The 13,578-nt window shown below is 44.5% G+C and overlaps 2 protein-coding genes across 3 annotated transcripts in view; one reads left to right on the forward strand and one right to left on the reverse strand.

Moving 5' to 3' along the window:
• Positions 1 to 437: 437 nt before the first annotated feature.
• On the reverse strand, positions 438 to 4,469 carry LOC111968699 (uncharacterized). The gene is made up of 3 exons (XM_023994499.3): positions 4,152 to 4,469; positions 1,107 to 2,363; positions 438 to 794 (listed from the first exon to the last, which is right to left on the reverse strand). Exons 2-3 carry the CDS (start codon positions 2,184 to 2,186, stop codon positions 438 to 440), a joined length of 1,437 nt encoding a protein of 478 aa, XP_023850267.1. The 5' UTR covers positions 2,187 to 2,363; positions 4,152 to 4,469.
• Positions 4,470 to 6,686: 2,217 nt separating this feature from the next.
• LOC111971460 (dysbindin-like) overlaps positions 6,687 to 13,578 on the forward strand; it is a 29,535-nt gene continuing 22,643 nt past the window's right edge. For both annotated transcript variants that reach the window (XM_023998282.2, XM_023998359.2), the window contains exon 1: positions 6,687 to 7,034. In XM_023998282.2, coding sequence (XP_023854050.1) covers positions 6,992 to 7,034 — 43 coding nt within the window. In that variant the 5' untranslated portion in view covers positions 6,687 to 6,991. The remainder of the gene's footprint in view (positions 7,035 to 13,578) is intronic.

A 13,578-nucleotide genomic window follows, 5' to 3' on the forward strand; every position in this document is an offset into this window, starting at 1 on the left:
TCTGTCAATTAAAGTTGCTAATATAGAGGTAGCATAGAACGACATGTATTTCCCCTGAATGATCTCATTGATAAAATTAGGAGTGTTTATGTTTTCAAGTTTTAATAATATTGGGTGACACCTTTAAAATTGCAATTCTAGAGTTGGGTCAAGGTAATATATTGTGCCTGATATATTCTCTCACATCCCTGATAATCTATGGCTTTTAGACCAATACCTGCAATTGTACTCTGCTTAGGATCCAGAATCCTGAGAGTCAAATCTATATTTCTTTCCTCCTTGATCATAATTCACCTTTATATAAAACAGACAAACAGAAAGAAATGAGCCAAAGACAGCCACGAAGACAGGGATGGAAAGAGTGTGAGGTTGAGATAAAGATAATAAAACAAAAGTTAGGCTTTGCTGGCTCCGTTTCCATATGGTAGTGGTGTTTATCAGTACGGGCAGTTGGTGCCTGGGCCACGCAGCTCAGGGGCTGACCAACGCCTCTTCCTTGCTGGTTCCAACCCCCCTCTCTGCCCTGCTTTTGGCCTATCTGGAGCAGGGGGAAGGGGAGCCTGGGGGCAGGATGTTTGCAGGGGCTTAGGCCCTCTAGCTGGGGTGCCAGGACCCTGGGGTTGGGTGGGTGGGGGAACGAAGGGCGATGTGGGTATGAGAGCCAGGCAGACGTCACCCACACTAAGTTGGTGGCAGCGGAGGCCACAAAGACGGGCTGTTCTCTGGGGACAGCAGGAGGACCAGCCACGCCCGCGTACAAAGAACGGGTACTCCACATACACATCCAGGAACTCCTGTGGGAAAAAATACTGTTATAGTCACAATGCAGTACCTCTGTTTGTCTACTAAAGTCGTGTTAGTGTTCTGAAATTGGGGAATGGCATTGATGATGTAGTGTCATAATGAGGGATACTGCAGGAATGTATTTCATTTTCTTTAGGGTTAGACTCATCAAGAATTATACTATTTGCAAATATTTATGATATCTTGTATATTGAATTCCATGTTATAAATTATGGAAATGTCAGTAGACAAGCATACAATGACAAACACACTGACATGAGCTCATGTGATGTCATGATGTAGTAGGCTCAGGCCCAGCTCACCTGAGAGTGTTCCTCGTGTAGGAGGATGAGGAGGCGGGAGAGGGAGGGGGCTGTGGAGGGGGAGATGTGCTGCACAGTGCAGCAGCTCAGACGCAGCTCTGGACAAGCCTCCGCGCCGATTAGGAAGTCTTCTGTCTGCAAATCCTCAACCCTCCTCAGCCGCCCGTCTTTGAGCTCGATTAAAGAGCCTGCCGCAAAGTGAGGGAGCAACCAGGGCAGCTGGTCAGAAGAGGTGGAAGGGTAGGAAGAGTGATGGGAGGAGAGATGTGAAGGCACACATACTTTTTCTGTTACTCCCATGGTCCAATATTTCTCTGTTGATTGATCAATAAGTGATGGTCTTATGGGAGATTGTGCCTCAAACTCCAAAGGACTTTGCCCTGAAGCATGGTACTTGGGGGCTGTGGAGAGGTTTGTGTATACCAGTTCAGGGTGGTGGTGTAGGTTCTTGTTGGCRGTAGGAGATAGAGCAGTGTTCAGTGGGGCAGAACCTGTCCCTGAGCTGGGTTGTGGCTGGTGGCCCCCCTGTTTCCTTCTTCTCATATATGGGCCGCTCTGTCTGCTTTGCTGTGCGGTGTGTGGACTTAACTTCTCCCTCACTTTTTTATTAAGGTGCCATCTGTACCCTRCTTCCACCCCACTGGGCTCTTCTGTAGGCAAAGCCATGTGTCTGCAGATAGAGGGGTGGCGTGGGTATTCTGAGGGGTGATGGAGAATGTAGGGAACTTCCCACCCTGAAGGCACTGCAGCCCAACCTTTGTAATAGTGCTCCTTCCACTCAGCCCAGCCATAGCTGTCGTTGACAGGAGAGGGGAGATAGGGGTTGACTCTGGTGGTGGAGGCTGTGGTGGGGGACTGGGTCCAGGGCTGGTATAGCGGGCGCACAGATGCAGGTGTAGGAGGGAGCAGGTCTGAGTAAGATGCATTGTAGGGCTTGACTTCATTATAGCTCTTGTAGGGGAAGGGGACCTTGAACGTGACAGCAGGAGGCTGCTCTGAGAGGCCTGGTCTGGGGTCCCTCTTCTTGGGCGGGAGACTCTCTCTGCCTAGGCCGGTCTCTGGGGTTAGTGTGGTGCTCATTGGTTCACACAGCCGTCACATATACTGACACTTCAGTTCCCTGGCCTACAGGTTGTTGTGGAGAGGTTAAGTCACATAGGCCTCATGTGAAAGAGGCACCCTAAGGGATCCCGTTACTCTCTGGTGAATCATCACTGACAGAGAGGTCAAAGGTGTTCTCAGTCTCAATGATCCAATCTGAAAAAGACAGGAAGGTGTTTGTTTGACATAAATTATAATTTAACCCTCATCCTTATGTCAAAAGCCCAAGAGGAAGGTACACCAAGATACTTTTATACATTTCATAGCCTTGCATTTCATAGGCTTTTCAGCTTATAGTCATGTGACTTTTGATGATGCATTTCATAAACTATATTTCATTACGTACTCTCACAACGCCCTCTCTCTCTCATATCCCTCTTTTTCTCTCTACTCTCCCTCTCTCTTTAAAATTTGCTACATAAGTGATAGACAGAGCCTTTCTCTGCCAGTTCTCCCTGTCTCTCTTAGACCCCTATGGAGTTACAGATGGTGACTATGCCCTTGAAATCTCATCACTAATTTCTCCATTGCCTCCAAATTAGAGCCTTTCAAACCACAGACTACTTTGCATTGAGAGTGTGATTGACAGCTGAAGTCTGGCTCACTAGAACATTAAACTTTAACCGGATCTACTTAGGAAGAAGTTACTATGGTAACACAGTATAGTACTGTGCATACTGTGGGAACAGTGTAGATGAGGGGAGGTGTTGCACAGGGGTGCTRTGTTGTGCTTTCCAACACTAATGACAAATATAATTTTAATGAAAACTTAATGAATCTACTTTGTCTGAATAATATATCACATTCTTACCCAATGATCAACATACATGGGATGTCATTGATTTTACCATCAACAGGATTTATTAATTTCACTGTAGCTGACCTACTATGCAGCACAGCAACAAAATGCATAATGTATTCATGTGAATCTGAGCAAAATACATGCAGATAAAACTGTTATACTTCTCAATATTGTATAAAAATAATGACCTTATATAGAAATGTAGCTTAACCTTGCATTTCCTATGTACAGCTCATACCATAAAGATATTTCACAATGCACACGCTTGCCAGTAGTTTACCTATTCAAATCTACATGCTCTTTATTTAAATGATTTGACCGAAAGCCTGAAGAGAAGTGATAGAAGAAAACAGAGCAAGACTTTACGGTGCAATCTTATGCAAAGCTAAAGCCAAGGCCTGAATGGTGTCATCACACCACCGCAGAGCAGTCACCAGCTCCCTTGACTGCTGAATGATGCTCTTTCACTCTGACTAACAGACATGTCTTGCAAGTATGAGGCATAGCTTGGATCATACCTTCCATTGTGAGTACAGACTAGATGACCTCATAAGAATGGGACAGAATACACCCTCAAATGGAGGAACATTCCTTACACAGGGGGCTGTACTGACAGAGGCCAATCATTGGGCAAAAACTCAGAGCAGCAGACTGGTAGTATAACCTATTAAGGGTATCAATTGACCTCACCTTGCTGTGCATGTCATACTACGACTATGCAAATGCAATCTTCATACAGTGTGTGTAGGTGTGTTGTATGTAAACAATTGTGTTACTTTTAGTGGAACAGTAATTGCTATGAAAGTCCTGAAACATACTTTTCTTTTGGTATTGTTATCATTATGTGCAGAGCTCTTTTTCTCAAGCAACACATTTCCAAGTTASAAATTACACCCCAAACATAACTGGTCATATCGCGTTGCGTAAGTTCTGACTGATGTGAAGCCTAATGATCTAGATGGGTTAGATGCACTTTATCACTGATGCAATATTATTGCTATTGAGTTTTTACCACTTCAACCGTAACATAAAGGAATACCATGCATATCAAATGACTACAAGGGCGATGAATACCTTCCTCCCAAACACTTACACCCATATTATCACATTCACAAGATACATCTGAACACTTGACGCCTTACCTCTCTCTTCTGGTTAAGGTGTGAGTCTTTAGTACAGCATGCTGCAGAGTGAATGGGAACATCCAGACAGCCTCACTATGTCTATCAGACAGACGCACTCTCTCTTTTTCCTCCCACTCTCTTTTACACCCCCACTATCTCTAGCCCTCTCAACATATCTACCAGATTTGCTGTGCACTCTCCTTCCCTCCTTCCCTCACTTCCTCTCTGTTGCTCTGTCTCTTTCTCCGTTTCTAGCTCAGTCTTGACTCCCTCTCCCTCCCTTCTTCTTTCCCTTTCACAACCCTTCTCTCTGGTTTCTGACTTTCTCTCCATCTCTCTCTCTCCCCATCCCTCTCTCCTTCCCTCTCTCTCCCTCCCTCTCTCTGGGTGTATAATTAGACATGAGACCGCTGTGATACTCGTCAGCTGATAGTAGGCGTATGGCTGCCTGATGGGCTTGGAACTCTGCCCAGTTGTGGTGAGGGCGGGAAACTATAGCTTAGAATGTTCTGGGCATTACACATCTTTAGCTTTCATGCCTGTTCAACCAGTTGGAATGCAGAACCTTCTAGGGAATCTATAGGAAGACACATTCTGAAAATGAAATCCCATTCTGAAAATGTTTCCGTTGGCTTCACATTTATTGCAATTCTCAGTTGTTGAAAATGACCACAGTGAATTCTCGCAACCCGCTTCTCTATTACTTCTCTATTACTCCTCTATTACTTCTCTATTACTTCTCTATTACTCCTCTATTACTTCTCTATTACTTCTCTATTACTTCTCTATTACTGTGAACACCAACAGTCTTCTCTTAGTTTTCTCACTGCTGCATATGTAGGATACATATCTGAGCCACTGAACCAAATGCCAGACAGTGTGAATGTCAGTAAAGTTAGAAAATGATCAGCCTTAATTGCTTTCTATTCAGCAGTTAAAAGGATCAATATTTAGACCTATATACATTCAGAACAAACACAATTTTTTAACTCAGGACACAAAAGATATGTTCCCTCTTTTACTATTCTTCTTTCTCTCCTCTCTTTGTATTTCTATTCAGCCCTACTCTCATTCTACAGAATAAAAAGTGATCATGGCCCTTGATTCAAGCATCTCCCATCTATAGGAAAGCAATCTGATTTACAGGTAGCTCCAGATGCCCCATGCTCTGCAGGGTGAAACCCCAGTCATGATGAAGCCCACACACACACACATTAGAGAGAGGCGAAAAGAGCTTCTCATTTTGAGTCACATCATTCTTCCTCTGCCCACACACACTCTCTCAGACAGTACAGGACATGTCAAGAGTTAAAGCTGGAGGAGTCACTACCTCAACCAACACTTCTCTGACATTTAGGAAGATCACTGTTGATACAAATCAACGTATCATTTTCTCACTCCCACGTCCTCCAAACACCCATTAGAGTATACATGCATCTGCAGTCAGTAGCTTACATCTGCACCCATGCATGGATGCCAAGACTTGTTATTGTTAAGGTTTCCACAAAGACAGATAGTTATTCATATGTTCTTCCCCTCTCTCCATCTCTTTCTATATGTCTCTCTCTGGGTGGCAGCATGTGTGTGTGCTTTCATTTGAAAGAATGCCACCTCACAGGAAAACATCCTATACAATGAAACGCCATTGATATTACCATTTATATACCATATAATTCAAGGCTAATTAAAGGCCTATATTAGGCCTATTCAAATCAAGCAAATAAAACATTTCATATTAGCTATTTAAATGCAGAATAATATCTATTTACAACAGCTCAGGTTGCAATGAAAAGGAAACACATCTTTTGACCACTAGATGGTGTCAATTACTTTGATATTCATACAATCTTGTTGTACTGAGTGATCATTATTTCTGTATTTGCAGGCAATCAGTATTGTCCCAGGCAACACATACATTTGATGGGACGGTACTACCCTTACATCTAAAATACCTACTGATACATTGCGGTATAAGTATAGTACGCTATCAAAACTGCCCTGCAATTAAGCAGTTAAGTATAATTTTAAGCTTTTACTTCTCTAAAGATTTATTTAAAATAAAGATACATTTCTAGAATAAATTGTTTTCAGTCTAGCTAAACCCATTAGATTATTTTGGAAGTGTTGGCTTCTAATGCTATTTTTGTGATGAAAAATTGAATATTTGCCATGAACTGAATTATACATAAAGCCGCTGAAATCAACTGTTCCTCCGAAGAACAGTGTGCGCTCTTTCAAAAAGGCAAGCCTAAAAAAAGATTTTGATTTGTTCAATAACATCAATATTATTCCATTAACGGCAAGAAGATCTTGTATCCTGTCGCATTGCATTTTGTGCACATCAATTGACCCTGGAAGTGAGAGGGACACAGAGGAGAAAGGAGAGAGGGAGAGAGAGAGGATGACAAAAATAACAAAAGCAAGTGTCTGTCTACTGACTTGGTATCTTCCACTGTTACGTAAAGGACCCTGCACTCTCCCCTATCCACCCCTCTCACACCAAGCTCCTCCCCCTGTGAATGGCCATTTGGTATGCTCCACAAAGCCCTAACCTGCTGTTCTCATCCAAATACTGTAGTTGATAGAGTAAGTTCACTCAGAGAGAAGGGTCCTGGACTGTTCCATAGAGAAAGGAGAGAGTGTGTTTGAGAGACCCAGTGAGTTTCTTGGGAGTGCTTTGACTCTCTGTCTGTCCCAGGAGAGAAGGAGGGAGATGAGCTGTCCTGCTGAGGCTCTGGAGGGCTGACTGTTCCCCACCCCATCTCATCTCTGTGCCTGACTGTGTGACCTGACCCTCCAGTCCTCCTCAACAGCACACCACATCTGATTCTGCAGCTTTCTCCGAAGCTGCCAGCACCATGAGCTCGTCTGGGGCAAACCTCCACAACAAGCGTCTACCCTGTGAGTAACTTTAAAGCATCTTTACCTCTCCTAAAAACTACTCGAATGTGTAGGACTTGGAAAGACTACGTCACAATGGGAATATTCCATAAGTCATTACAGATCATTTTAGTCATTTATTCTGTACTGTACTGTACTGTACTGTTTTTTWAAATAATTTTCTATATACAGATGTGAGCCAGTTTTCTACAGCAGGAAAATAATCCTGCAGCAACAGGACATGTAAATTATTATGTGGATTATAATTCATGGACAGTTTTCTAGGGATTGATACATTTTTCATAGGGGAAAATAAACTGACATTTCAAAGTTGAAATTACAAACTTCAGAAGCTTTTTATACCTCAAATACACTACAGGTTTTACATKTCCTACATCTGTAGTTTCAATCACTGTAATCCCCTATTGCTGAGCAGAACGCTACATAGAGAAAATTCCTGTCCATATTTGGGTATCTGTAGTAGCTTTACAGACAGACAAACTCAATAAATATTTAGTGAAGAGAAACATAAACCAAGCCACAATCAACAGAACCTGTTCAAGTAATTATGGGTGATTACTGATTCCTGCTGTTGTTATTGTTGTTGATGTTGTTGTTGTTGGTGGTGTTGTGTGTGTGTGTGTGTGTGTGTGTGTGTGTGTGTGTGTGTGTGTGTGTGTGTGTTGTGTGTGTGTGTGTGTGGTGTGTGTGTGTGTGTGTGTGTGTGTGTGTGTGTGTGTGTGTGTGTGTGTGTGTGTGTGTGTGCATTGAATCAAATCAAATTTATTTATATAGCCCTTCTTACATCACGTGATATCTCAAGTGCTGTACAGAAACCCAGCCTAAAAACACAAACAGCAGCAATGCAGGTGTAGAAGCACGGTGGCTTGGAAAAACTCCCTAGAAAGGCCAAAACCTAGGAAGAAATTAGAGAGGAACCAGGTATGAGGGGTGGCCAGTCTCTCTTCGGCTGTGCCGGGTGGAGATTATAACAGAACATGGCCAAGATATTCAAATGTTCATAAATTACCAGCATGGTCAGATAATAATAATCACAGTAGTTGTCGAGGGTGCAGCAAGTCAGCACTCAGGAGTAAATGTCAGTTGGCTTTCATAGCCCTTCATTAAGAGTATCTTTACCGCTCCTGCTGTCTCTAGAGAGTTGAAAACAGCAGGTCTGGGACAGGTAGCATGTCCGGTGAACAGGTCAGGGTTCCATAGCCGCAGGCAGAACAGTTGAAACTGGAGCAACGCACGGCAGGTGGACTGGGGACAGCAAGGAGTCATCATGCCAGGTAGTCCCGAGGCATGGTCCTAGGGCTCAGGTTTCGAGAGAGAGAAAGAAAGAGAGAAAGGAGAATTAGAGAGAGCATACTTAAATTCACACAGGACACCGGATAAGACAGGAGAATAGTACTCCAGATATAACAAACTGACCCTAGCCCCCCACACATAAACTACTGCAGCATAAATACTGGAGGCTGAGACAGGAGGGGTCAGGGACACTGTGGCCCCATCCGATGATACCCCGGACAGGGCCAAACAGAGAGGATATAACCCCACCCACTTTGCCAAAGCACAGCCCCCACACCGCTAGAGGGATATCTTCAACCACCAACTTACCATCCTGAGACAAGGCCGAGTATAGCCCACAAAGATCTCCGCTACGGCACAACCCAAGAGGGGGCGCCAACCCAAATAATTGTGTTTTGTGTGTGTGTGTGTGTGTGTGTGTGTGTGTTTGTGTGTGTGTGTGTGTGTGTGTGTGTGTGTGTGTGTGTGTGTGTGTGTGTGTGTGTGTGTGTGTGTGTGGTGTGTGTGTGTGTGGTGTGTGTGTGTGTGTGTGTGTGCATTGAAAGCAAAGAATGTGTGTGTTTGTGGTGTTTTTGTGCGTCTGTGTGTGTCGGTGTTGGCTGCTTTGACTGTTCAGCCGATGTGGTAAGGACCTGGTGTTTGTTGATGTTTCTAAGGCTGACATACTGTATGTTCTTTGCTGGCCAAATAAAGACTAGAATGGTGAATCATCCCCAAGAGTAATGTACCATAATAATGCTGTAATCAGTGGGACTTCACTCAAGACGTTGAGGGTTCTTAAAGGGATACAGTATATTCTCATTTTGGATTGGGGCCTTAAAGACATCCAATGGTTTCACTGACATGAATCTCTAACTCCTAAAGAGATTGTGTGTCTGTATCTATAGATTGACTGCAGTGACATAGGGCTACAGACAGACTGTCCTACAGACAATGCTCTCACAGAGAAACACAGAAAGGGGAAATTGAATTTGTCACAATAGGGTCAGTCAGTCAGTGGCTAAATTTGATCAGACCATGACTGAGAGAGAAGACATCCTCTATCTGTGGGTTGACCGGTCCCAGTGCCCAATGACAGGCTGGGAATGATTAAGTGAATGCGCAGTTCGTATTGAATGTACACCAGATAAGACATAACTGATTGCAAACACACAACTTATTCTCACATATTTTTTATGTTGTTGCGGACATGGTTTTGTTGTGGTGCCAACCATGCTCGGTGATCAAACATTGTGTGTCCCAGGTATCCCATTCAGGTATTCTACTCTTCACCAACCATGGTAGATCCCTTCATTTTCTGACTGGACTAACTCCATTATATAGATAAGACTGGTGTCTCTCCCTGCAGCATTGCATGGAACTCCTATCTGTTCCCCATGTATGCTAGTGGCTCACAGGATGGCTGCTGCCAGAGTGCTCATTTTAAACAAAGCCAGTCTCCCACTGAGGCAGACACAGCATAGTACATTTCTGATAAGGTGGTGCAGCCCACTGTAGGATGGAGAGGTGGCCACAACAAAAGCCTCTGGATTTATTCCACCTGTACTAATATTACTTTATGACTGCAACAGCTGCATTGTAGATAATGTAGTTTTTCCCCCATGCATGGCTGACCAACAGCTTGATGAACACACAATATCCATGGATGCTGTGCACATGCAATGTCCCATGGTGTGTGTATATGTGCATGTGTGTGTATGTACATTATGTATGTGTACACACTACAGGCCTTGAATGACCATCTGTTCATATCTATTTCCACTTAGATCCTTTAATCTACACAATCTAAAACCTTAGGCCTAAAACCAAGGCCTAAAACCAAGTCCTCCTAATTAGTTTGGATCAAATCTCCCATCATCCCATTCTATACTTGGTGAAATCAAGCCCTGGTTCAGACCAGGTATACTTGTTAATGCCTACAGGCATATTGTAGTTCACTAAATAAAACAASACAGTTATTATTCCTTATTCATAAATCTGTCAGCATGTGCTGGACCCACAAAGCTCTTACACATCTCCCACATCAACACAGGTATCACAGGTATCATTAGTATTGTATGGGAAATACATAGTGGTTGGGTTTCTGGTCTTTGCTGTTCATCATGAACCCACGACGATAGTGCCAAACTACTCAGGCTCATGACATCAMTAGATCTGAGAAATACCAACATCAACAGAATAGATCAGTGTAAGGCCARAACTATTCTATTGTGTCCAGCCAAACATTCCAGTGATGCTCTCCATTAATTTGAAAATAGCAATGTGGGCTATTTATTCATCACAAAAAGAGGATGAGCAACAAAGAGGTTCCAGGAACACCAGGAAAGGTGAACAATGTGATAGTTGATGTGTTGCCAAAGGGCATGATGAGTCATGATGGAGGGAACTCAGTTGGCCAACAGTGTCACCCGTTCGATGCTTTTAAGTACATCCGCTCCCTCACAACACTCCAGACAAATTCTGCTCATTCATGGTGAGTGAGTGTAGTCTMATGGAGACGTCTCTCAGTTTTCAGCTTCTTGGCTTCATTGTGGACGGGTAGTCTGCTTATGGGCCACATGGCACAGGAGACTGAGGCTGACTGACCCATAAATGGCACTATTGTCAGTCCGGAGTGTGAATGTTTGTGCTGGGAGAGGAGAGATGATGTCATTGTAGTATTTACAGAGTGGGCATGTGGTGGTGCCAGTCTGTGATTCAACCCATTGCAAGCTCCCCACACACACACACAGTCCAAACACACACACGCAACAATCACACACACACACACACACACACACACACACACACACACACACACAACACACACACACACACACACACACACACACACCCTAGTAAAACGGACTATCCTACCGATCCTCGACTTCGGCGATGTCATCTACAAAATAGCTTACAATACTCTACTCAGCAAATTGGATGTAGTCTAGCACAGTGCCATCAGTTTTGTTACCAAAGTGCCTTATACCACCCATCACTACGACCTGTATGCTCTAGTCGGCTGGCCCTCGCTACATATTCGTCGCCAGACCCACTGGCTCCAGGCCATCTATAAGTCTACGCTAGGTAAAGCTCCGCCTTATCTCAGCTCACTGGTCACGATAACAACACCCACCCGTAGCACGCGCTCCAGCAGGTAWATCTCACTGTTCAYCCCCAAAGCCAACACCTGCTTTGGCCACCTTTCCTTCCAGTTCTCTGCTGCCAGTGACTGGAACAAATTGCAAAAATCGCTGAAGCTGGAGACTTACATTTCCCTCACTAACTTTAAACATCAGCTATCTGAGCAGCTAACTGATCGCTGCAGCTGTATATAGTCCATCTGTAAAAAGCCCACCCAATCTACCTACCTCATCCCCATACTGTTTTTATTTACTTTGCTGCTCTTTTGCACACCAGTATCACTACTTACACACCATCACCTGCTCATCTATCACTCCAGTGTTAATCTGATAAATTGTAATTACTTTGCTACTATGGCGTATTTATTGCCTTACCTCCTCATGCCACTTGCACACAATGTATATAGACCTAATTTTTTTTCTATTGTGTTATTGACTGTACGCTTGTTTATTCCATGTGTAACTCTGTGTTGTTGTTTGTGTCGCACTGATTTGCTTTATCTTGGCCAGGTCGCAGTTGTAAATGAGAACTTGTTCTCAACTAGCTTACCTGGTTAAATAAAGGTGAAATAAAAAATAAAATAAAAATTTGCCTGTTGAGTAAGTCGATGGCAGCAGCTGTAAACACTATACGCTACACCAGCCCACTACAGCCACTACAGCCATTCACCATGCTCTACTGCTTTTCTCTCCATCTCTCCATCACACCATCTTCTCTGTTATCATTCACATTCCCCTGCACATCATTCAGTAGGAGACGGGGGTGGCGGGATGAGGGAGATGGATGGAGGGCTAGGGGAGCTGGATGAAGGGATAGGGAGAGGGGGGTGTAGGGATAGGGAGAGGAGGATGCAGGGATAGGGGAGAGGGGGATGCAGGGTTGGGGGATAAAGGAAGGAGGGAGTGGAGAGGGGATGAAGGGATGAGGGAGAGGGAGGAGGAGGGAGTGGAGAGGGCATGGATGGAGGGGAAAGGATGGAGTGGAGAGAGGGATGGGAAGAGGGAGAAGAAGGAGGGAGTCGAGAGAGGGATAGAGGGATGGAGAGGGAGAAGGAGGAAGTAGAGAGAGGGATGGAGGGATGGGGAGATGGAGAAGGATAAGTAGAGAGACGGATGGAGGGAGGGATGGGGAGAGGGAGAAGGAGGGAGTGGAGAGAGGGATGGGGGAGAGGAGAAGAATGGAGTGGAGAAAGGGATGGAGGGATGGGGGAGAGGGAGAAGGAGGGAGTGGAGAGAGGGATGGAGGAGAGATGAAATGTGTAATAAGGGTTGGGTGATGTAAATAATCCTCAGGCCAAACCCTTCAACCTTCTGCCATTGGATGATTATATTACCCCCTCTGTGTGTGTGTGTGTGTGTGTGTGTGTGTGTGTGTGATGTGTGTGTGTGTGTGTGGTGTGTGTGTGTGTGTGTGTGTGTGTGTGTGTGTGTGCTGTGGTGTGTGTGTGTTGTTGTGTGGTGTTGTGTGTGTGTGTGTGGTGTGTGGTGTTGTGTTGTGATATGTTAAAAGAGAGGAGAGAAGTTGAAACCCAGAATGAAGAGACACAGATCCACAATAAACACAGCCATTCTGCATCTCTTGATGTTGGTTACGCCCCGCTTCAGATTTACGTCTTCACAGAAGGAGAGAGGGGGATCGCCTGTAGAGAGGGGAAGAGATATAGATGGGGACGGGAGGAAGAAAAAAAGAGAAATGGCTAAGAGAGAGAGGGGGAGACGGTAAACTGGGAGTGAGAAGGAAGAAGGAGAGGGAGAGATGAGAGAGCCACTGAACAGAAGGGTGTTATTTTATGGTTAGTGGTGACTAGGAGAGAGGTAAATTCCTACTCTGCTCCTTAGTGTGTAAAGCTGCCGTCAACTCTCCCATGGCCCGCCAGGTTTAAATGGAATGACCACTGAAGAACATCATTCCAATAACCTCCACTAGAACCTCCATGTAAACTTCCAATGTTACCGCCACACTTAGACAATCATGATCTGACCGAATAAAGACACATGTTATGTTAGAGCTGGCGAGAGGAGGAGAGGGAGGAGAGGGTAAGAGAGGTAGAAAAGGAAAAAGGGTGGGGAGGTGGAGGAGAGGTGAGGGGAAGGGATGAGAGGAAGAGAGGATTTATAAGAGAGGGAGG

This window comes from Salvelinus sp. IW2-2015, linkage group LG1 (assembly GCF_002910315.2).
Source record: "Salvelinus sp. IW2-2015 linkage group LG1, ASM291031v2, whole genome shotgun sequence".
NCBI classification, from domain to species: Eukaryota; Metazoa; Chordata; class Actinopteri; order Salmoniformes; family Salmonidae; genus Salvelinus; species Salvelinus sp. IW2-2015.